General features: G+C 39.0%; 1 protein-coding gene across 1 annotated transcript; it reads left to right on the top strand.

Annotated features, from left to right (window-relative positions):
- Nucleotides 1–556: 556 nt before the first annotated feature.
- pdxdc1 (pyridoxal-dependent decarboxylase domain containing 1) lies at nucleotides 557–25,639 on the top strand. Its single transcript, XM_053337715.1, has 22 exons — nucleotides 557–684; nucleotides 1,026–1,094; nucleotides 1,197–1,280; nucleotides 3,203–3,352; nucleotides 4,309–4,498; nucleotides 5,147–5,215; nucleotides 5,299–5,377; nucleotides 5,469–5,553; nucleotides 6,054–6,102; nucleotides 6,727–6,828; nucleotides 7,023–7,148; nucleotides 7,428–7,478; nucleotides 12,975–13,035; nucleotides 14,237–14,307; nucleotides 15,314–15,419; nucleotides 15,608–15,782; nucleotides 18,040–18,158; nucleotides 18,250–18,368; nucleotides 19,572–19,664; nucleotides 19,889–19,985; nucleotides 24,375–24,473; nucleotides 25,261–25,639. Exons 1-22 carry the CDS (start codon nucleotides 608–610, stop codon nucleotides 25,545–25,547), a joined length of 2,358 nt encoding a protein of 785 aa, XP_053193690.1. The 5' UTR covers nucleotides 557–607; the 3' UTR covers nucleotides 25,548–25,639.
- Nucleotides 25,640–26,197: the final 558 nt, after the last annotated feature.

Here is a 26,197-nt window from a genome sequence, read left to right as displayed (position 1 = left end):
CTTATCTTTCTATTCAGACAGAATATACTTGCCTTGAGGTGATTGTTTCTACCTAATGTGAGTCATTAGAGGACTCACAGTGTAGCAGAAACAAGATAGAAAGTGTTGTGTGCTGCTGCTTGCTGGCTGTTGTGCTGGCCCCCATAAAAAAAGCCCAGTTTAATAGGTTGATTTCAGGCCTGAAGGGAAAAACATAGAGACTTGAATAGGTGTGTATCACAGGTGTAATGCGTTCTGACTGAATAGATAACTACAGCTATAACCTGGTGTTTCTGGCTCACACCGTGTGCTGTTTATTGGCCTGCATACAAACTCAATTATGTTGGAAACAATGGAGAGACAGTGTTCTGCCATAACACACACACACAAGCACACACACACACACACACACACACACACACACACACACACACACACACACACACACACACTTGCTTTGAGATAAAACAATGTGTCTAGATGTGTGTGTACACATATAATGTGTAAATTATCACTATGACTGTTCTAATATTCTATTTTACTCTTTCCCAGTACACACACACAGACACACACACACACACACACACACACACACACACACACACACACACACACACACATATTTTAGATGATGGTGGACGTCACGCTGGCTCAAGTGGGCAAGAATCTGACTGAAGCCATGAGGATCCTGGGTGACGGACAGAGGTGAGATTACAGCTTCATTCTTGTTATTAACACAACAAGTGATAAATATGACAACCAGGTAAGTGATGATCACGTACAAGTATGATCAGATCTGTGACCTTTAACCCCTCTCCCTCTGTTAGTCAAACATCTGTCCCGTCTCTTTACTCCAAACGCTGATGCTCTTTGAGATTATGCACATACAACTTTTCCACTAGGAGCACCACCCAGTAAATTAGTAAAAGAAATAAAACATCTGTATGTCTATGAGAAGTGTGAATTGAAACGTAGAAACATGACATAACAGAGCAGACTGGAGCATCCTGAGGTCACTGTGTGTTTGTGGTTGTACATCTGTGTAGAGCGCTGGAGGCAGGAACAGAGACACGGCGCTTTAGTAGAACCAGCATTCCTGGACCCCTGCAGGGAGAGTAAGACACACACACACACACACACACACACACGCACACTTCAGGCTGGTTAGTTAAATGTTTTCTAATCTAATGAGTGGCTTGTTTGTGTGTTCCATGCAGTGGTCAGGATGTTGCCACTATACTGCACCTTGTTCACAGCCTCATTCATGAAGAGGAGGAGGAAGAGGGGAAGGCAAACCAGCAGTAAGTATGACTAATCAGTAGAGAAAAACTTGCATAACCACTGTATTTACACTCTTTCATTTTTCTGTTTTAGATCATGTTAAATCCAAAACCTAATAATAAGTAACAAATACTGTGTAACCTTTGCTGGAAAAAATACCCAGATTTACTTAAGTAAAAGTACAAATACAACAATTTAAAAAACTCCACTACATGTAAAAGTAGGCTACTGCATGAGAAATCCTACTACAGTAAAAGTTATATGTAAATGTAGTGGTTTGATCCCTCTGACTGATATATTACTATATATGACATCATTAGATTATTAATAGTGAAGCATCAGTGTTAGAGCAGCATGTTACTGTTGTAGCTGCTGGAGGTGGAGCTAGTTTATACCACTTTATATACAGTTAGCTAGTTTACACTACTTTATATACAGTTAGCTAGTTTATGCTACTTTATATACAGTTAGCTAGTTTACACTACTTTATATACAGTTAGCTAGTTTACACTACTTTATATACAGTTAGCCAGTTTACACTACTTTATATACAGTTAGCTAGTTTACACTACTTTATATACAGTTAGCCAGTTTACACTACTTTATATACAGTTAGCCAGTTTACACTACTTTATATACAGTTAGCCAGTTTATACTACTTTATATACAGTTAGCCAGTTTACACTACTTTATATACAGTTAGCCAGTTTACACTACTTTATATACAGTTAGCTAGTTTACACTACTTTATATACAGTTAGCCAGTTTACACTACTTTATATACAGTTAGCTAGTTTACACTACTTTGTATACAGTTAGCTAGTTTACACTACTTTATATACAGTTAGCTAGTTTACACTACTTTATATACAGTTAGCTAGTTTACACTACTTTATATACAGTTAGCCAGTTTACACTACTTTATATACAGTTAGCTAGTTTACACTACTTTGTATACAGTTAGCTAGTTTACACTACTTTATATACAGTTAGCTAGTTTACACTACTTTATATACAGTTAGCTAGTTTACACTACTTTATATACAGTTAGCTAGTTTACGCTACTTTATATACAGTTAGCTAGTTTACGCTACTTTATATACAGATAGCTAGTTTATGCTACTTTATATACAGTTAGCTAGTTTACACTACTTTATATACAGTTAGCTAGTTTACACTTATACACTTACTTTATATACAGTTAGCTAGTTTACACTACTTTATATACAGTTAGCTAGTTTACACTTATACACTTACTTTATATACAGTTATTTATTGAAATGAAAACATGTGAGGAGTTTAGAGGTAAAAATCTGAAATCTGTGAACCGACTACACACTGCTTTTTGGTTTCATCTTTAACAATGTGTTGTATTTTAAAAGCTTATATATATATCCATTGTGTCAAATCTTCATGTGAAAAGTAACTAAAGCTGTCAAATAAATGTAGTGGAGTACAAAGTAGCGTCACATGGAAATACTACAGTAAAGTACGTGTATCTTAAAACTGTACATAAGTTCAGTACCTGAGTAAATGTACATAATTAGTCTCCACCACTGTGTTTAACGATGAGTGAGGATGATGCAGTGTCTGAGATTTGTGGCAGTTTTAGTTCAGTGTGTTAAGTCAACAGTGAAAAAGTTGTGTAATTTCAGGCATATCATTTACTAATGAATCATTGTGTTCTTTAGAATAAGGAAGTATTCTTATAAAACACATTCTTGTACAACACATGTATAACTCTGGACTGCTACAGTGGTTGTTTATATGAAACACCTAAATGGCCTGATTGTTAGATAGAAGGAAAGAAGCACTGAGAGGAGAACTCATAAATAAACCTAATGTAGTTTCACTGAAGTAGTAAGGAATGGAGAGAACAGACATCCACTAGTGTAAAGTGTACAGTGTATAGTGTGATAACACTGTTGTCTGGTGTTTCCAGTAGGATGCAGAATGTGGGTGAACAGGGTCACATGGCGCTGCTGGGTCACAGCCTGGCAGCCTACATCTCAGTGTTGGACAGAGAGCGACTGCGGAAGCTGACCACTCGGATCCTGTCTGACACCACGCTGTGGCTCTGCAGACTGTTCAGGTAATCCTGACACTACACAGACAAACAGCATCAAGAGGTGCACATCAGCTTACTCTCACTGCTGTTTTAGACATGGCAACTCAACAAAGTCCTCTTTGAAGTCCCTCTCTCTCTCTCTGTCACTCTCTCTCATATAAATATATGACTTCCTGAAAATGAACCCTTCTGCAAGTAGAATCGGTAACTGAATGACTTTAGTGACTTCCTTGTGCTTTATTTGAACAGTTGCTGTGAAGTGAGGCCTACATGTTGATGATACCAGTGTTAAAGGGGCAGTTGCATCAAAGGGATTACAATTTGAGTGGTGTTTTGGTTCAAATTAAATGATAAACTTTTATTATTAATGTGTTCTTTAATTAATCAAAACATGCTTACAAAGAGGAGAGCAAGAATATTACCTTGAATGGAAATATTCTGTTAAAAAATAAGCTTCAGTAGTGGTGAAGCTATAGAATGACCTTAAGAATGATTTTAAAAAATGCTGTACAGTCCAGAAATTCAAAAGAATGTTCAAAATGATTCCATTCTGATCAGGTTTAGTTTTTATCCTGTTGACTCATTGTTACAGTGTCTATCCCTGTTTGTACAGTATGTAATGTATGTACAGTATGTGTACATGGATACATGCATACATAAACACATATGATATGGATGCCTATGCATGTATGCAGTATGTATGTGCGAAATACATGTAAGAGTTGTATAATATACACTGTGTAAGTGCTTGAAGTTTTGTATTGAGAGAAAGTTAGTTTAATGTTCTTTTTTTTAGATAAATAAAAATCAAGATCGATCAATCAATAAAAAAGATTATTTCACAGTTTTGTCATAAATGTTCTTGTTAGATTTTTTAGCCTTTGTAGTAAATCTATTTTCTCTTTTGAGTTTTCAAAAAGTGTATCTGTGTTTGTATTATATGAAATAATAATAATAATAATATGTAATCTTTCATTCAGGTATGAGAGTGGTTCAGCCTACTTCCATGAAGATGACAGGGACGGTCTTGTCAAAGTGTGTCGGCTTGTCATCAATGCCCGTTATGAAGAATATGCCTCTGAGGGCTATGCAGTCCTCAGCTCCAAACAGCCAGTCATCTACCAGAGTGCCTCCTGCAGGCCTGGTCTGGGACAGCATCTGTGCAGCCAGGTAGGAAAGGATGGAATATACAAACTTACAAAATTAGATAGAAAAATAAAACGGTTGCCATTCAGTGTTAACCATCATCATTGATAACATCATTATCAAGTTTTAAATAACTATGTGCTCAGTGTCAAACTTCAATACTCACTGAATTGTATATTTCAGAGTATTCTTTACCTATTATTTGATTACAAATCTTATAAGAAGTTTAATGTTGTAGTATATTTTATTTAGAAAACATGTCTTGTGGTGTTGTTTAACATGCACAACATGAAACATTAGTGCATATAATGTAGGCCTACCATTAAAAAGCCTGGAGAATGTGTGTAATCAGTATTCATCTACAATGTAGAAAAAAGAAAGAAAAAGGTGCATCCAAACTTTTAGTACCATAAAAACCACATTTGTGGAGCTTAAAGACATCTGTTTAATCTCAGCTCATTACATGCTGGTTGTGTTCATGTTGATCTCAAGTGCAGCATTACATCACTGCTGCACCAGGTGTGGAAAGAGTAAAGGCAATTTATAAATATCATTTTGTTAACACTACTAGTATTATGCTATATTATGGTACAGTATTACAGGATTCTAAATACTTTTTTTTCATTTGCATCTATAATAGAAACTGATTAAAATGTCACTCTGTGTTGTTAGCTCGGCCTGCCTCTCTCCAGTTTGTGCACAGTCCCATGCAACACCATCTTTGGATCCCAACACCAAATGGTAGGAGAATCCACATTTAAAACACACATAACTTTCAGGAAGTTCAAATGAAAGTGATTTTGATTCATATCCTTCACTATCAGGATGTTGCTCTGTTGGACAAACTAATCAAAGAGGATGTAGATGCTGGGAAACTTCCTTTGCTGTTGATCGCCAACGCAGGTGAAGGAACACCTTGATCAAACACTACACTTCACTGCCTACAACTATTTATATGAGAGTAGATGAGAACTTGTTCATTCTGATCTTACAGGTACCCCTGGTGCTGGCCATACAGACAAGCTGGGTCGTCTGAAGGAGCTGTGTGATCAGTACAACATGTGGCTCCATGTGGAGGGGTGGGTCATTAATATTTCTCTCTACTTTACATGTTCTTAAAGTACGCACCTCATGTTTAACATTAGTTCACCAAATGAGATCACTTCATACTGTACGTGCAGCTGTAAATGAATGTTCCACATCAGATGTAATGTCAGCACACATGAACATGAACATGAACATGTATATAGTTTTCCTCTGTGCCTTCCTTCTTCTTGATACTGTTAGCTTTAGTGTTTGCTTTTGGAAGAGCCTGCTCTTTCAATGTTTGTCTTAAAGAACCCAAATGTACCAACATGGCACGCAATAGGAAATATATTGCACTGCTTTTGTCTGTTCAGGTAATAACACCAATGTCATGAAAGATATGCGGTACAAACATGCAGCCTCACTTTTGTTATCTACATGCAAATGATTATTATTATTGCCTACATGAGTCCAGTGTAGTCATCTAGTCAAGTCTCTGCTCCCGTCAATATAACATTAATACTTACCGTCAAACTGTGATTTTCTTCTTCAGAGTCAACCTGGCAACTCTGGCACTGGGTCAGGCTACCTCTGCTGTTGTGGTAATCTCATTAAAATGTTTTCATTCATGTATCTTATTATAGTTCTTTGCCATGAAAGGGCTCAGACTAATCTGAGGCTTAGGAACCCTAAAGGGGTCGCAAGATAAATCTTAGAGGTTGTGACAAACAAAATAGAAAAGTTTCTGCTTCACTACATTTGTATTCAGAATCTGTATGTGATCTTTGCTTTCTATTCAAGCAATAAAATAATCTGAGGAGGAAAAAACATTCTTTGTCAGAGTTATACAACCTGTAATAAGGAGTCATATTATTACTTGAAGAAGTGATACTCCTCAGCAGTGCTACACTCCCCCTCAGGACCAGATTCAGAATATCAATAAACATTCTAGCTCTTTCTGTAAAAGTCTTGAGAGCCCAAAAGTCATTATTTTTACAGAGAGATGAAACCAGCAATGATACAAATTCCATGTCTGGGAAGAGCTCTAATAATTTCTGCACAGTGTGTTGCATCTAACTCTCCATTCTTCACACCTGCCAACTTCTGAGCCATGCCTTCAAATGTTATTGTCTCACGTCACTGATTATTGAAGCCAGACCCTGGATGTGCCATGTTCTATTGACTTTCTCTTGTCACTTGTCTGTACACTGCTCTTTTGCCTCCAGGCAGCAACCAAAAGTGACAGCATGACGCTGACGCCGGGTCTGTGGCTGGGACTGCCTGCTGTAACTGCTGTCACCCTCTACAGACATGAAGACCCAGCACTGGTAGGTTAATATAGAGAAAAAGAATTGATCCAGTACATCTTTTTGGGTAGTTTTACCCAGTATTTGACCCATCCAAGTTCAGATGAGTTTTTATCCATTAAGATCAGTTGTAGATTAGTAGTATTCCCTCCATGGTCAGTGTCTTTGTCATTCTCTAAATGCCTCACTTCTTTCTCTCTGTGTTTTTGTCTTAGTCTCTGGCAGCAGGTTTGACCTCCAGCCAGCCAGTGGAGAAGCTACGAGCGCTGCCTCTCTGGCTCTCTCTGCAGTACCTCGGTCACAATGGAATCGTCCAGAAGATCAGACACGCCACTTCTCTGGTGAGTATAATTACACTGAAGCTCACAGCTCATAGTGATTTGTGGGTGAGGTAGTGTGTGAGAACTCCAGACCCTCCAGATGTTTTACAAAGCAGTAGATGTTTGGGAGCTTGATGAGTAGCAGTTATGACTGCTGACTGAAATCCATACAAATATAATATCTGAAACATTAGCAGTAAATTGTTGCCAGAAATTACATTTAGTACACATGTGTCATATCAACAAAGTCAATTAATTTCAATTCAATTCAATTCAATTCAATGATCTCTCTCCCATCAGAGCCAGCAACTGCTGCAGAAGTTAAAAAGTCTGACCTCCATCAAAACATCGGTAGGTAATCTCTTAATGTCCTGCTATCAATAATAACACATGTCTACTGTAGTAAATGATGAACAGGTCAGATTTGTGAGAATTTTATAATGGCTATTTCACTCAAATAAGTGAAGGAACACAGCACATACAAGAAGCAGGGAAACAGTACCAAGTAAGGGATACAGATACTGGAAAATACAAATCTGTACAGTTATTGTTTTATAACTACTACAAACTAATTGTTTTATAACTTGTGTTTGTACCTTACTAAATATAGAACTCTACTATTTGTGTCATAGTGGTGCTACAGTCACCTATGCACAGCACTGCCCACTACATGCTGCCCTGTCTGGTTTTAATTACTGACAGACTTAAAAAATACTAACCTTCAGGATCTTACTTAAAAATATGACATTTAAGGTATGATGATAAAAATACACAGACATTATAATAATGAATTCTCAAAGTAGTGCTGAAAGCTGACTGGGTGTGATTAGGATACCATGGTAATGCAGTAACCACAGCAGCTCTAAGCTCAGGTAGGTTGTGTTTGTTGTGAGAAAGTTTCAAGGAGCACAAAGGATCAGAGCCTGTAACTCATCAAGAAATGACCTCCAGCTGTTCAAAGACAAAAACCCATTTCTGTTTATAGGATGTGCTTGAGACAGAGATCTCTCTCGTTGAGGCACTGAGCATGGTAAAACCAGAGTTCTGTTGATACTGAAACAGCCTTGCGTGTACACTTTGCTTTAAGGCTTGTTCACTGGCATCCACTAAACTACTTTGATATGTAATCTGATGTGAATTTATCCTAGTTAAGTGGCTGGGATTGCTAGAATTACACATTACCTGTACTGTAATTGAGATGCAGTGAACAACCAGTGTTCTGGGGTCTGAATCATCACACAGTGGTGCTAAAGCTCTTCATAGCTTGGTAAAAGCAGGATGAATGTCACTTTTCTCAGAGTCAGCCACATTTACTGTGACGATGCTGCAAAGTGTTAGAACCACTGTGTTAGTGATTAATGTGTATATGCCAGTAGACACATGTGTGAGTGCTTTCTGTATGTATGTATGTATGTGTGTGTGTGTGTGTATAGTGGTAGTTTATAGTCAGTGTGGGTTGCCTTGGTTCTAGGGCGTGGTGTCACCGATTCCGCCTATCTCCGGGGCTTCACTGCGGGACGTTCTGGGCTCTCTCATGCTCTCTATTGTAGGTGGGACCAAGCCTCTGCCTGTCTCCCTCACTCCAACCTTACCCTGCTCCTTCCCCACTGTTCTCCCTTTTTCTTCCTTTTCTTTCTTCCTTGCACTCCTGACCATTTCCCTTCACCCACATCAGCTCAGCGGTATTTGGGTCTCCATTGGCTGATCGACTGTTCACTTCTTCCTAATTGTTTAGGATGTGGACCACTCAGGCATGTTCTTTGAGGTACTTCAGGGAATGCCTCTGCACACTCATTATGTTTTTGTTGCCTTTTTGGAGGAAATAGAAGGGTCATGAATAATTAATGAGTGTGTCATGTGCTGTTGCAACTCATCACTTCTTTTAGTTTAAAGGCGCAGTGTAGGATTTAGTGGCATCTATGAAATGGAATATATAATGGAATATTCATAAGCATGTTTTAATTATTGTATAATCATCTGAAAATAAGAATAGTTGTTTTTTCATTACCTTAGAATCTTAGAATCTACAGAGGGAGTGGGTCCTCTTCCACAGAGCCCGCAATATTGCACCATCAAGTTTCTACAGAAGCCTAGAACGGACAAAGCAAACACTGGCTCTAGAGAGGGTCTTTCGTCTTTTTTGCGAACTTTGCAGTTCTCCTACACCAGGCATGTCCAAACTACTCCATAAAGAGTTGTGTTCCTACAGGTTTTTGTTTCAACAAATCAAGAGCACACATGATTCAATGTCAGCTGTCTAAAGAAGACTGAGATTAGTTGATTAAATAAGTCAAGCCTGGTGTGCTCCTACTTGGTTAGAATAAAAACTCTGCAGCCACACGAACCCTTTATGGAATAGTTTGGACTTCCCTTTCCTACACAAAAGTCAGCTGGAAGAGGAGGGGGAGGAGGAGCAGTAAGTCAGTTGGTTACAATCTTCAACCTCATTGCTAGATGCCACTAAATCCTTCACACTGATTCTTTAAAATCCAAATACCTTGCAATGTCATTAGACCACTGATGTCACTTTAAGAATCAGTTATAAATATCCCAGTATTCATATTATTTACTTATTGATGTTGTGACCTAGTGTTGGAATGTGTAAATATCCATTGTCCATATCTATAAATATGCAAACTCTTTACTTTATAGGAAGTTTGTCTCAATGTTAGAGAGCAGGCTATGTATTCCACAAAGCCTTTCCCTGTCATGCTCATGGCATACTCACCTCAATGTCAAGATTTTACAGAACTTGTTGAGAGTATTTATTTTCAAATGTTGATGATTGACATAGGTCTGCTGTTGTGCTCATTGATGGTTGTGCTCTCAAAAATACTGACACGCTTGATGAAGTCACTGTTGCTGTTTTGGTTGTTGTGAGTTGACTCTTAAGTTGTAATTGGTGCTGGTAAGTTAACTCTTCCTAACTCTTCTACCACCAAAACAATAAGTACATTTTTCTACCAACTTCAGTTTCCATGTCAACTAAAAATTACATAGGCAGAATGGATATATGACTTGGTAGTATTATCAGTCAAAGATTTTAGATAGTCATTTAGAAAAAAACACCACCACCATAGTGAATATTTAGGCACACTGAACATTTCATTAAACCTCTAAACCATTTTGACTATGAAGAGAGGGTGTAGGGAGGATGAAAAGAGTAAGCCATGCCTTCAATTACTCATCCAATCATTAAAAGCATAGCTGAACCTAGGTCAACATTCATCCATCCATGCATCCATTTTCAACTACTTATACAGGACCAGGTCACAGTGGCAGCAGACTGAGTGAGGTAACCCAGACATCCATTTTCCCAGTAATGTCCTCCAGCTTCTCCTGGGGTACTCTGAGATGTTCCCAGGCCAGGAGATATATGTTCTGGGTCTGCCCTGGAGTCTGCTACCAGTTGGACGTTGAGGTGTTCAGGAGGATCCTAACCAGATGCCTAAACCACCTCAGCTGGCACCTTTTGATTCAATACAGCAGCAGCTCTACTGCTCTTTCTGGATCTCTGAACTCCTCGCCCTATCTCTACAGCTGAGTCTAGCCACCCTGCTGAGGAATGTCATTTCAGCTGCTTGTATGACCATAGGTGAGGTTTGGAACGTATACTGACTGTTCAGTTGAGTTCAACCTCACACTTCGTCTTACCCTCATTTGAGAACAATACCTCAAAATACTCAAAATCCTTCACTTGGGACAGCAACTCACTTCCACCTGGTCAAACTTTTACTGTATTCTAAGAAAGTAGGAATTGTTGTTCATCAGCATATAATCAACATGTTAAATCACTTTGATTCTGTTGTTTGCTGTCTTATAAGGGTTTTGAAATTAGATTTAGTCTCTTAAAGATCTCCTTAACATTTCCATATCTAATTATTTATCCCATGGTGGTGTCTCTGCTGGACTTTTTAATTCCCTTAATTCCCTTCACAAGTTATTGCAGGAGAAACTGTAGGTAGCTGAGAATGCTTGAAGTTGCTGATACAGTTGTAGCTGTTGAGCTCAAGTCTTCCATGGCCCATTGATCATATGTTTCATTTATTTGTCAGTTTATTTAACAGGCACAGTTCACAGTAATAAACATTGCTGTAAATGTGCCAGAGTCAGCCAAGAAGCTATTTTCCATCTGTTGTCCCTTGACAGATGTCACAGAGTCACCCTAAAAACAGAATTTATACTCTACCCTGTACTTTATGGGCAGAACTGTAAGATCATCTAAAACTCCCTATCTACTTTAAGCTGGAATGTTGCACCAAGTTGATACTCAGTAGGAATTGTTAAAACTAAAACCCTATTGAAGATACTTAAATAAAATAAGCCAAAGGTGGTGCTGTCTTCTTGGCCACAGAAGTGTTGTGGCAAGGTCTGTGGTTTGGGTGTTCCACCTCTTTAAACCAGACTGAAATACCTCCAGTCCACAAATATTCCTTGGATTACCAGACAGAGATTCATAGACCACAGAGGATAAATCTTAATGACTGATATGTGATTCTCAACTTCATGTTATGCAAGGTTGACTTTATGAGGTCAGAGTGTCTAATGCTTCTTTTAGTGCTGGGTTTGTGCTGGTCATATTCATTGTTTTGGTGGTAGTTATGCATGACCTTTACCCATCTTTACTGATGTACTGTGGTCTTTGAGGTCTGATAGTGAGTGAAGAAAGCCAGTTGTTTGATCTGGTGCCTGTGCCTCAACCCACCAGCAGTCTGCCGTCATTAGATACGTGGAAACGTACTGTGACTTCATGCAAAGGCAAAATTATTAATACCTGAAATGTCCTCAAAGGCACTGTGTGAAAAGTTAAAAAAGAGCCTGAGAGAGGAGCCTGAGAGAGGAGCTCAAACCCCACACCTTTTCCGTCCTTGACACATCTGGCCAACCACTGCGTAAAGTGGGTGTTGGTTGTCTGTTTTGGAAAGTCACAAAAATATCAGAACAATTCCACAATTGGAACAGGGGTTTCAGACATCTTTTAGACAAACCCCAACAAGCACTTAGTTTTAGGCATACTGAGGCTTTTAGGCTTGGTCTGGGTCCAATAACCATTTGTCCCCTTGTTATGTGTAATACATATTGGAGTTGACTTGCTGGTTTTCTAACAACACCACACATGCCTGTGAATTATTCATGACCCTCACATTAACACTAGTCTTCATGTCAGCCCCACCCAGGCATGATGCTTGCCTTGACCTTTCACCTGGATGTCATCAATGATGGGCTTCACTGTGGGTTTTATTTCCTGTCGTAGGGGTTCAAAAGATGAAGAAGAAGTAACTTCACTAAGATCAATGGTTTGCTGAAATTGATTCTGGCTAAATTTGACCTATATTAATGGAGTACTAAACAGGAGACACCAACCATGGGTGACATACTAAAAAATGTGTGTCCAGGCACTGCCTACATCAATAACCTGGTTGCATGCTTCATAGACTTTCTTTTGAAATATTTTACAGTGATAATGGAGCAAAAGGAAGTGCCCAATACCAAATATTTTTTAGTATTTCAGATTAATCTATCCTATCAAATCTTCTCATCTGGAGCTGTAGCTTTGGTTTGGGTTGCTCCTTACCACTGAGAGACAATGACTCCAGGCACCATTTCCATAAGATCAGTTTGATATTTTCACTCAAACAAGTGCTGTATATGACATAAAGTTACAATTACAATGAGATATAGTAGCTTAAGTAAGACACAAAGCAAAGTCTTCAATCCATGTTTGCATCGCACCCTTTCAACTAATGACAATGGTTTTGCATGCCATACAGTAGATCACTTGTTAAGTATAATTGTAATGATCGCTGAATCCTGGATGCCTGATCTGTGTCTTTGTGTGTCCAACAGGTGGAAGATGAACTCAACTCTCCTGTGGTGCTATTCAAGTTTTCCCAGGAAATGAGTGCTGGTAAGCACTGTACTTCTTCAACCCTATGAACATGATTGAGCCAATTTAAAATAGAAACAGTAATGTACCACTGGACAGAATCTCTGTGGTGAACTTTTTAGGGGTCCAAGCAACTAAACTTGTTGTATCTGTTATTCTGTACCCTAAAAGTATCTGGGTCTCAGAAATTGTAACAGCTACAGTTCCTAAAATTGGCAGATAGGTTGTAAATCTCACCAATTACACTCACAAAAAAATTACACTGATTGGCCAGATGGTGGCGAAATAACAATGAACTTTACATTCATGTTCAATTCATTGTATAAAGTTTGATAATGATTAGTAAAAAGGGGATTGGTTTATGAGCATAAACTCATGTATTCATCCATTTTTCAGTAAAAACTTCCAAAAGTAATTTAAATTTCACTATAGGTAGAGACATTTTTTCCACACATGCACTAATGTTTCCCACTACAACCTGTGGTGAATTCAGATATCCATCATTTTCAAAATATGCTAAATCAATTATAGATTATGATGATGATTAGAATTATGATGCTCAGAACAGTCCAGCAGTGAGTCTGCAGTGATATTCAGTATCTTGCTGTAATTCATAAAACATAACATTTTCTTTTGTGCTGCTCAGTGTTGGATCTAACATCACCACAATATTTGAATGGTGTATGTTTTTTTTTCCTAACAAACATTTTGTCTGCATTTTAATTGGCACATGTCTGGCACATTGCTTCAAGTTATGAGAAGGTGTGTGGAAATCATGTCTCAATAACAATTTATTCATGTTGGATGTTTTCAAAATCTTCTAACGGTCATATGAAGTTGCAGACTGCCCTTTATGCTTGACCCCGCTCATTGTAGCTTTCGGCGAAATTGAGTTTTCATACACAACATGACATTTTATTCTGAGCTCAACAAAAACTGAGGCCACTGAGTTGTTGTTAGTTTTCATGTGTATCCCTTGGTCTTTACTCAGTAAATGGAGCTGTCTCACGTGACTTCTTTCAGGCTGTCTACTCACTCCTGTTTGATGATTTATGACTTCTTCTCAGTGGGGGCTCATGCTCAAAGAATGATTCCTAAAATAATTGAGAGAAAAGGAATACAATAAAAAAAAATAATAATAATAATACTACACAGCTGATATTATCACACTATGCAGTTGTTTCCAATTTAAGTAGCCATATCCTTTCCTATATGTCATTAGCATCCAGTGGGGGGTCAGTGGAGGGTTACTGCGCTGGTGAGAAAGAGGTGCTTGATACCTTCAACAGATGGGTGAGTGTTTCCCCTTTTTTTTAAATGGACTGTCACTTTTATTTTTGTGCTCATGCTACTTTTGATAGTTTTGTATCAGTAATTATTTGTGTAATAACAGTGGATCAAATGTATGTGTGTAATATGAAAGATGTTGCTTGTAGTGATGACCTAAAGATAACTGTCAGTCTCAGGTTCTCTCTGCTCGATGACACCTTTTAGCTTTAAGTTAATAGTTTTGGTTTTTAGGTCTACACCTCAGTTGTATATTATTCTTAAAACATATACAGTATACTTTAAAAAAAAAGTTATTATTATTTGTGACCATATTGTGTGAAGTGAACAGTAATCTAATATATGTATCTTGTATAATTATATGAATAGGGATGAAATAATAGAAAATTGTCTGCAGGGTATTCTGTTATTGTCATTGGTAGATGAAGTATGTTGGAGGAATCATATTAGAAAGAGAATTTGGTACCACACTCACAAGCCCAGACAATGAAGATGACTAGAAAGTGACTAGTGGTTTAACAAATGTTAAAATGCAAAAAATGTATAAAGCCAAAACATCTCCAATCTTAATGTACTGTATTAATAATAATAAGCAATGATATTTAGCACAGTTAGACAGAAGCATGCTCAGCTTCATCCACAGGATCTAGTCTGAACTAACCTAAGAGACGTCTGAGGCCATGTTTATTCTGACGTTTATCAGTAGAAATGAAGGATTTTTAGGTCCAAAATGTAACTTCTAGCAGTTAGGTGAATACTGGCCCTCATACTGATACTATTTACAATGTCACCGTGGATATATGGATGTTGGCATGATTTAACAATAATAATAATAATGGGATTATTTGCTGCCACTACTGAGTACTATAACAATAGTTTTAGGCAGAACTGAACATTTTGCAACAAAATCCATCTCGTTTTTTGTCATTGTTCTTAACACACAACTGTTAAATTGTCCACCCACTCAATTGATGTCTTCCTCAATTAAATGAATGTTTTTTTCTGGGTGCAGCTGGGTGAGCAGCTGGCCCAGCTTGTTCCCAACAGTGGGATAGATGTAGTGGAGCTTGAAGATGAGGGTACCTGTGTTCGTTTCAGCCCCCTCCTAACTGCTGCAGGTAACACACACACACACACACACACACACACACACACACACACACACACACACACACACACATAACACACACAACATTCTGTGAAGATGTAGTCCTTAAATATATGTTCATTAGTGCCAGAAATATCATAATCATCATAAATATAATATAAAAGAGATATGACCATGACATTGTCCCCTCCCGTCCAGTTCTGGGGACCCAGCAGGAGGATGTGGAGGACCTGGTGGAGAAGCTATCAGAGCTGGTGCCTATGATGAACTCCACAATGTCCCTCAGACAAGACTTCAGAGAGGAGACCCACCGACACGCACCTTCCATCAGATATATGGAGGAGCTCAGCTGGCCTGGCCTGGGAGCTGTCCAGTAAGTCTGGGAGAGAGATTAGACTCAGACTGATTTGATTCCATTTTTTGCTTTGCATTAAGATATATGTTTCATATTCTAAATGCAGCGGTCACAATATGCTACTTAATAATAATAAAAAAAAGAAAGATTATTAATTAGTTTTAGCATCTTTTCAATGTGTGCAATATCAAAATCAATTAACTAACTCTCCTACAATACTGGAGCATGTAAGTGAGAGGCTGGATGGATGGTTAATTACAGCATATTTAAGGGCCGTCCACACCAAGAACATTAACTATAACAATAACTATTAATATATAGTTTTAAATGTCATTCTAATTCGAGTGGATGGGTTAGGGTTAGGGTTAGGGTTAGGGTTGGAGTCCACACCACAACTATAACGATAGATTTGATGAAAGATAAAAACTCTGACTGTCAATCAAAATCCTTAGTTATTTATTTATTTATTTGAATGCAGCATTGCTCCTTTCTCAGCAAGGACTGACGCATTGTTAATGTAGCAGGATGACAGAGGTGATTTTGTTTACATAGATCTTTATTATTACAAAGATGCTGGAACTTTGTTCTCTATTATAATATAAAAAACAATAAAGTTAGTGGATGTTTGTAAGCAGATGTGTTCTCATACTGTGTGTCTCTGCTGCAGCTCTGCACTTTTACACACAGCACTTCAACATGTGCTGCGGCTCAGTTTGGTGTGTAAATACTGAAACATCACAACAACTAGTGTGTGAAATACTTCTGATCAACACACTGAATCAGCACACACCTCTGAACTCTGCTCATACTACAGCAGTAACAGCTTATCAATAATTAGCTGCAGACACAGCTGGAGCACGCAGCGCGTACTGGACACAGCTGTTTACAGGACGCTATCGTTCTCACTATGGATGCTCACATCATTATAGTCATTGTTATAGTTATTGTTCTCAGTGTGGACAGCCCTTTACCCTCACTGTCAACTGTTGTCCACTCAGCCAGTGATGTTGCAGTCATGTTATTCATACATTTCCCTCAAAGCCCCTCTTCTACTGAGCCTCACAAACAGTGTAATTATGTCCACTTTGACAGTATTAGTCACAGCTCGGTCTTTTTGGGATCTCTGGAATGAAATGTTTGGAGTGTGTTTTGCTTCCGCTTTCTTTAAGAACACAGCAGATAAAAATAGACACAAACTTAAGTTAATTGGGTGCAGAGGCCGCAGCAAAACAAGTTGCGTCTGGAGGACAGCTGGAGATCGCCACCAAAGACCAAAACACTCAAGTCGGAGCTTGTTGTTACCAAAATATTTGTGTCTAAAATACCAGACCGCAAAAATGCTCCAGCATTCACATCTGTAAAGACAAATATATTTTGAAGGTTACTCTGAGCATGTCCAAAGGAGCTGCTGAAGCCTCATATTAGCTTCATATTAGCTAAATTAGTATTGGATTACATTGCACAGAACAAGGGCTGTTGATTTTGTCCTCTATGTCTTACAGTGTAGTGGTGTCCTGGTGGATTAACTTCATACTGATGCTTAGAGTGATAAAACCAGTCAGGTGGAGTTTTAAGAGAGTAACATCGTGTTTACAGCAGCTGGATAGAGTTGAGACTGCTGCTTGGTGGTGATAGAGGTGTGGATTCTACTCAGAGCACCTACTCAGATAAATGAGGTGGTAGCACAGAAATAAAAATGGTCCCTGTTGCAAGCCAAATAGCATGCAGACATTGTGGCTGTTTCCATAAATATCCTGTCATGCCTGAATAAAGCCCTAAGAAACATCTATATAACAGACAAAATCCATCACTTTAATAGATAGATGAAGCCATCAGTCTTGTATGGGTCAGTAAGAAATACGGTTTGGTAAGATGAGCAATTCAAAAATATCATAAAACTAGTTATAAAAGCAGCATCAGGTTTGTTAAAATGTACATTTAGTATTTTTGTTAGTACATTTGCACCATTTTTTAACCAAATAAGTAAGACTGAATGCTCCTGAAAAAATCAAATGGTGTAACCACAAAAGAATGATAAACATTAAACATTTTGTCACCTACAGTGTATTTAAGTGGACTTGTACTAATAATGACTTCATTTAAAAAATGTAAATGGTATTAATGTAATATATAGAACAATTGTATTCCATTAGCTTTATTTAATATAAAAAGTTACAATGTAAGATCATGCCAAACTAGTTGATATGGTGTTTTATTGAGACTTTATTTGGTACAAAATTTTGTGGTTGCACCACTTATTGTGCTCCATGTTCAGGTACGTGCCACAGACTGAAGAAATGGATGAGGGCCGGACACAGCAGGAGCTGAAGAAAATCAACACTGAGCTGCTGAAGAAACTACAAGAGCTTGACACTGACATCATCTTCTCCACAGGTTAGTTCCTCTTTACATCTGACAGGCCTGTGAAGAATGTAATCTATCTTTTTAAACGCTGCTGTTGTTTCCTTCTTTTTTTCCATCCTAGGCCCTGAGTTTGGGACAGAGGACTGTGTCTTTGTGAGCATGGTAACTGAAGATGTGGACGTTTCAGAACTGGTGGACACCATAGCTGCTCTGGGGAGGGACATAGAGGAGAGTGGAAGGGTAACAACTCTATTCATTTTATAGGATATATGAAGGTTGTTACAATCTAAAAAAAACTGCTATCAAACAGAGATAATTATTTAAAATGTAAAATTTAGGAGGACCCTTTTTTCCTTTGCATAACAAGCAGCCTGTGCAAGTTTGGTATTTTCCTGTCCTTGAAATGAGTTTAGCCTGTCTGTGTGGTATTTTAGTGTCCAGCACAGAGTGTGCAGTTCACAGGTGGAAGGTTAATTCAAATGGTATTTTGGTGGAAACCAGGTCTTTGATGACAATATACAATAAACAATATACAGTACAGTACATTGACTGGTCCTGTATGTCTCAGAACCACATCTGTTTCTTATGCAAAGTCACTCAATATTAAAGTAAATACTCTGACAAATGCAACAGTCATGACATAATACTGAAAGTGGAGAACTTTCTTAATTAAACACCATTCAGCTGCTTTGAAAAACAACAGGAAAATGAATTCCCAATCACAGATGATCTGAATTGTGTTAAAATTGTTTGATTATTTACTATCAGGAATAACCACCACCTCCCAGTCCCACTAACAAGACTGAGACTGTCCATACTGTTTAATCCCATTGATTATTATATATAGTATTTAGAGATCTTTTTTTTTGGTTTCTTTTTTTTATCACTTTCCCTCTAGGGAGATCAGTAAAGTTTACACTTACCTTACCTTACTTTAAGTGCAGGTTGCCTGGTAAATGTTCAGAACAAAGAACCCCTGTAAAAATGAGTGTTAGTACTATTTTTTACTGAACTCTACTATTTCATTGTAAGGCTGTACATATTAAATGAGCTATATTGTGTTAATTAGTGGGCTTTAGAGGTGCCTTTGGACAGAGCCAGGTTAACTGTTTCCATATTTTCAGTCTTTATGCAAAGCTAATCAGCTGCTGTAAGAGTCTTATCCATCTTTTCAAGTAACTCTCAGCCAGACAGCAAATAATCATATTTTCCAAAAATGCATTGATGATGTATCATTGTACTGTATCCAATCTATTAGCTTTAAGTTATGCTCCAGGTCATCAATAGCTATAACTATGAGTATACTGTTTAAGTGGAAGCTTTGTTTTTGTGTTGCAGAAAATACATTCTGGATGAAAAGGTTATATCAAAGGACTTGTGATTTATTTATTAGAATGAATGCTCACTGTGTTGTCTCATACATTGCATTTCTAAACTGTGTAGCTATTGGAGAACATGACAGAGGTGGTGAGGAAAGGCATCCTGGAGGCAGAGCTGCAGCTGCAAAAAGCCAATGAGGAGAAACTCATGGAAGAGGTGTGTAGAGTTTTCTACTTTTTAAAATGACAACATGTTGGCTGATCACTCACTGAAAGAGTCAGAGTTGAGGGGAACTTGAGATTCCACATGCAAAGATGGATTTGGATTGAATGTTTGTGTTTAAAGTTAGATAAGCCAATTATGTTAAATAAGGATAGATGTAGTAAACAAAACAGTACATCTCACACACATTTGATTTCCTTCCTCTCTGTGTCTTTTAGGGGATGCTAAGACAACTTCCTGTGGTTGGCTCTGTGTTAAACTGGTTCTCTCCAGTTGAAAGCTCCATTAAGGGCAGGACCTTCAACCTGGCTGCAGGTGTGTGTACACGTGTGTGTGTGTGTGTGTGTGTGTGTGTGTGTGTGTGTGTGTGTGTGTGTGTGTGTGTACATGTTTGTGTATATGATGAAATTGTGGACATTTTCGTTATTACAGTAGCAAAGTGGACATTAAAATAGAATAGCATCAATAAAAAAGAAGAAGAAACAATAAGTACTGGGAGCAGTGCTGATTGTTACAGTCTGACAGCTGCAGGGTGGAAGGACCTGTGATATCGCTACTTCACACACACTTAAGGTGAAGGAGTCTATTGCTGGAGGAGCTCTTCAGTGCAGTCAGTCAAAGTCTATCTATCTAGCTATCTGTGTGTGTGTGTGTGTGTGTGTGTGTGTGTGTGTGTGTGTGTGTGTGTGTGTGTGTGTGTGTGTGTGTGTGTGTGTGTGTGTGTGTGTGTGTGTGTGTGTGTGTGTGTGTGTGTGTATGCTTTAATTTAAAGATTCATTCATTCTTTAATTTAAAGAGACCCAACATTCCCACAACAGAACCAAAAGTGAACTTTATGGTCGTCAAAACTGCAATTTCCAAAGTATTAAAGTAGGAATTAATGTATAAGGTATTGTTTATGAAGAACCTTTCTCTATGTTGGAAGTACACAAGGGATCATGGCCATGATGCAGCAGCTGTACCAGTGAATGATGCTGCTCTGTGTCACTGTGTTTCACTGATGATTTAACAAACCCTCATTCAGTTCCCCTCAGGAGAATCACTGTCAACAGTAGTGACACTCCAGTGCTGGACTGTGAGTTCAGCCCTCTGAACACTGTGGGAGGACATGAACAATGCTGTAGACTCAAGCCACACATAATACCCAGCATGCTTTGTGTGGTTCTGAGACGCAGCATCAGTATATATAACTTCATTTTACATTGTGTGTTTAGTTTCTGTATTTGAAACCACATTATCATTATTGAAGACCAAGCCACATACTGCAAATATTTACTTCCTCATTTACTTCCTCTCTCCAATGGTATTGATGACCTACCAAGCAGAGTAAATTTATCCACCACAGATGAACTGGTATCCCACTACAATGATGGACTTCATGGACTGCTCAATACTCTGGCACCTCTGAAAAATAGGTCTGTTTCTTTTACCCACTCTGCTCCTTGGTTTACACCCGCCCTACGCCAGCTCAAAACTAAAGGCCGTCATTTGGAGCGCCTTTATCCTAAACCGGCCTTGCAGTTCACAAAGAAATGTACTATAACCACATACTCCAATACAAGGATGCTCTTTCCTCAGCCAAGACCACATACTACACAACCTTAATCAGGACAGCTGATGGGAACACTAGAGCCCTATTCTCAACTCTCAACAACATTCTGAAACCACCTGATGCTCTACCACCTCATCTACTCACAGTTACACAGTGTGATACCTTCATGACCTTCTTCAATGCCAAAATTGAAAATATCCACCAGACACTGACTGCTACTAAAAACTCTCCATCCTCTCTGCACTCTTGGCCTACATCTTCCTCTAGCTCTCCGCTCACCAGTTTCATACTGCCAACTGTCTCTGAAATAAGTGGTCTCATTCATAAATCCAAGCCATCTACCTGCCAGTTAGACCCACTACCTACCCACCTGGTCAAAAGCTGCCTACCTGCCCTGTCCGCGTTAATAACTGACATCATTCATTCCTCACTGACTTCTGGTGTTGTTCCACCATCACTAAAGACTGCTGCAATAACACCAACACTCAAGAAACCTGGCGCCGATCCTAATGACTTGAACAACTTCCGTCCCATCTCTAACTTGCCATTTCTCTCCAAAATACTAGAAAGAACGGTTGCAGCTCAGGTCCACACCCATCTGTCTGACAACAACCTCTATGAACAATTTCAGTCAGGCTTCCGTCCCCTCCACAGCACGGAGACAGCCCTAGTGAAAATCACAAACGACCTCTTGATGGCATCTGACTCTGGACTTCTATCCATTCTGGTTCTCCTCGACCTGAGTGCAGCCTTTGACACCGTTTCTCATGACATCCTCCTGGACAGATTAGCCTCCATTGGAATCACTGACATCCCTTTGGCTTGGTTCACATCATATCTCTCTGGCCGCACACAGTTTGTTCAAATCAAAAACCTAAGATCCGGCTCCTCTCCAGTCTCTAGCGGTGTTCCTCAGGGCTCTGTCCTTGGCCCCCTCCTGTTCATTATTTATCTTCTGCCTCTTGGTCACATTCTCAGGAAATTTGACATACAATTCCACTGTTACGCCGATGATACCCAACTCTATCTTTCCACTAAGCCTACTTCCACTCTGCCACCCACAGCTCTATCCGACTGCTTACTGGAAATTAAATCATGGCTCTCACTAAATTTTCTTAAACTTAACGGTGAAAAAACTGAGGTCCTCCTCATCGGTACCAGATCAACCTTAGCAACACTCAACACTTTCTCCATGTTCATCGACAATTCCACTGTTCCTCCATCCCCTCAAGTAAAGAGCCTGGGTGTCATCCTGGACAGCACACTATCTTTTGAAGCCCACATCAATAACGTTACTCGGTCTGCATACTTCCATCTACGTAACATCAATCGTCTCCGTCCCTCACTTTCACCAACCTGCACCGCCATCCTGGTAAACACCCTGATCACATCCCGTCTGGACTAACCCTAACCCTAACCCTAACCCTAACCCTACCTTTTCAGAGTGGCCTACTCTATCTCCCATTAACTATGCAATCTTCATTCTTGTTTATTTATTATATTAATGCACTTTGAAGTCACGTTCATATTTATTTATTTTTTCTTCTTCTTTATTTATTTATATTTATTTATTTTTTCTTTTTCTTTCTTCTTTATCTCTGCACTAAATGTCACCTGATTTGTATTTTTGGATGTACTGTTGTGTGTTATATGTGCCTTGTAAGGTGACCTTGAGTGCTTTGAAAGGCGCCTTTAAATAAAATGCATTATTATTATTATTATTATTATTACTGTAACTCTCTCCTCTTTGGTCTTCCACGGAAATCTCTACACAAACTCCAACTTGTACAGAACGCAGCCGCTCGTATCATAACCAGAACGCCCTTTATTGAACACATCACTCCTGCCTTGCAGCAACTTCACTGGCTCCCGATCAAATCTCGCATTGACTTTAAGATTCTACTCCTCACATTCAAGATCCTACACAACCTGGCACCAACATATCTCTCTGAACTTATTCACATCTACACACCTTCTCGAACTCTCCGATCCTCCTCTGCCAACCAGCTCTTTGCTCCATCTGCCAACTTAACCACCATGGGGTCAAGAGCTTTCAGCCGATCAGCCCCCCGCATATGGAACTCTCTCCCACCTGACATTCGCACTTCAGACTCTGTCTCCACCTTTAAATCCCGCCTGAAAACACACCTATTCAGAGTGGCCTACTCTATCTCCCATTAACTATGCAATCTTCATTCGTGTTTATTTATTATATTAATGCACTTTGAAGTCACGTTCATATTTATTTATTTTTTCTTTTTCTTTATTTATTTATATTTATTTATTTTTTCTTTTTCTTTCTTCTTTATCTCTGCACTAAATGTCACCTGATTTGTATTTTTGGATGTACTGTTGTGTGTTATATGTGCCTTGTAAGGTGACCTTGAGTGCTTTGAAAGGCGCCTTTAAATAAAATGCATTATTATTAGTATTATTATTATTATTAATTGGCATGTGAGGATGCAGAGAGGAAGTGAATGACTAGCCTCTGAGCAGCATAGAGAGAAACAGTCAGTACGTAAGTCACTGAGTGAGTCATTGAGCCAGTCAGTGAAGGAGTGAGTCGGTCAGTAAGTCAGTGTGTGTCTTGCTCACACACTCTAGGCTGTTTGGAGTATAGCTGTGACATTATTTACTGACCATGTGTTAAGTAATTAGTTGTCATTCTTTAAAGTTCAGTGTCGGTAAAACACAGAGTCCCTCCATGCTTATTCAAAAAGTATATACAGGCTGGACAGAATATTAGGAACACCTTTCAATATAATGCATTCCACTCTGACCTCAATAAGAAACACAAATTAGTATTATCACCTTTCTGACAATGTCAACAAAAACTGAAAATGTATAAGCTTTGTAAATATAGAATGTATGGCAGAGCTGTTGTATTGGATTGCATTAAATTACAGGTGTTCCTAATAAAGTGCTTAATGAGTGTACAGTAGCAGTCTACAGTTTGGAAGCACCTTTCCATTCACTTGAATGAGAAATTGTGTTCAAACTTTAGGCTGCTACTGTATGTTTCCTCACCACTACTCTGTTTATTATGCTGTGATTAGCATAAGATAAGTATATAGCAAAGAATGTAAGTGTTTGTTTGCATGTGTGTGTGTGTTAGATGTGTTTAACATACATGTTAATATGTGTGTCCATAGGTTCTCTGGACTCGACAGAGGGGACATACTCCACTAAGGCCCAGGCAGGCAGGCCTCTCCAACAAGACTCTCCCACCTCCTCATCAAAGAGACTGCCAGGTAGCATCATCATGTCTGTCTCCATACCAGCTGCTTTTCAAATCATGGCACATTCTCAAATAATAGCAGACACTGGTCTCTGAGGGGCAGAATGACTTGTATTCTAATAGCTCACATAGTAAATTCTGTATTCCACATTATTATTTCCATCCTGTCACACTCTGTGGCTCTCACTTTCTCTTTTTATTCACAGATCATTTCCAGTCTCTTCTTCCTGTCTGTCTTTTTTTTTTTTTAAACTATCGTCAGCACAACTGAATACTTCCTCAGATATTTCTACATGAATTGTCTGCCAGTAACGGGAGAGATCATGCTCTCTGAGCCACTGGAGGCTTTTAATGTGATACATCTGTGAACACAGTGTTGAGTTTCATTGACAGCTTAAAAATAATTGGCGAAAAACCTTTGTGACTTTTATAATGTCATGCATTGATCAGTTGTGTTCAGTGGTGTGTTTGAGGTGGGGGGGACTTTGAGACAGGTGTTTTAGAGAGAGGAGCCTTTTTTATGCGCTTCTAATATTCTCAGAATATGTCACAGCAGTTCCTGGAAAGGAAGGAAGGAACATAGTCTTATTTTTTTGTTGAAGAGCAGGCAGAGCAGTCACAATTGAGTTTCTTGCCATATTCTATCTTTAGGAATGTTTCCACTCTTCTCTATGTTACTTTAGGTTACCTATTCAGAACTAGATAGCCTGCTGATGTCTGAAAATAGTGCATAGTAATTTCTCTCTCTTTGTTCAATGACATCACACTGACTTTATGCACTTCCTGTCTTTGTATAACAGGTCAGAGGTTATTCCGGCGCTCAGGAGCAGGCTCTGACTCCTTCAGTGAAACTAGCTCTGTCGGACACACTGAGGAGATGAGCAGGGAAGGCGGTACCACCCTGAGCAGTAGCCTTCACCCCCCCACCCCTCCACCTGTACCTGAGGAAGACTTGCAGAGTACGTGTGACGCCGTACCAAAGGAAGCTGAGGAGTTGAGTGTGCAGGAGAACACACAGGTGGAGGCTGAAGAGGCCTCAGAGGAGAGGAACCCTGAAGGCCAAGAGGTGGAGCAGAGCAGAGGATAGGACCACTCTTTCTACAAGTGTCCTCCAGCCGTCCTCTAAATGGTACCAGCCTAACAGATGTTAAAAAAAGAAATGTTATTATGTTGTGAATCTAATGCTTCCAGTTTTGAAAGAGAAAACTGACAGTTTGTCTCTCATTTGCGTCCGTCCTGTAAGTGTCAGGACAGAAAGAATGTCAGAGTTAATGGAAACATTCTCCCCTGGTTACACTGTGATGCTCAGTTCAGTGCATTCTACTGATTTGGTGATGAAGTGTTCTAATATGATATTTTGACATACCCACTTTTCGTCCCCCTGTGGCTGCAACGTTCTGTTTGCAGAATGTCCTTTAACCTCTCCCAAAAAAGGGACCTGAGCTGTTGAGGCTGCTGTCAGGGGAGTTGTGCTTAGATTCTCCCTGTAGGATTGTTTCTGTCTTTGGAACTGCACTAATATTTTGACAGAACATTGTCACATGTCTGATTTCAAAAGGGACAACAAGAATACAGTTCATGTCAGAATGGAGCGTGAACAACACGCCAAAAGCAGTGATAATGTGTTTAAAGGTGGATTTTTCCTTTTTAAAGTACAGTGACATCCACGCCTGTTTAATGTCTCTACACTTTTACAAGTCAGTCAATAACTTCAGGGCATCCTGTAGTGAATAAAAA

Source organism: Scomber japonicus, chromosome 18 (genome assembly GCF_027409825.1).
Source record: "Scomber japonicus isolate fScoJap1 chromosome 18, fScoJap1.pri, whole genome shotgun sequence".
NCBI classification, from domain to species: Eukaryota; Metazoa; Chordata; class Actinopteri; order Scombriformes; family Scombridae; genus Scomber; species Scomber japonicus.
The sequence above is the reverse complement of the archived record's forward strand: the minus strand, read 5'-3'. Positions and strand labels throughout refer to the sequence as shown.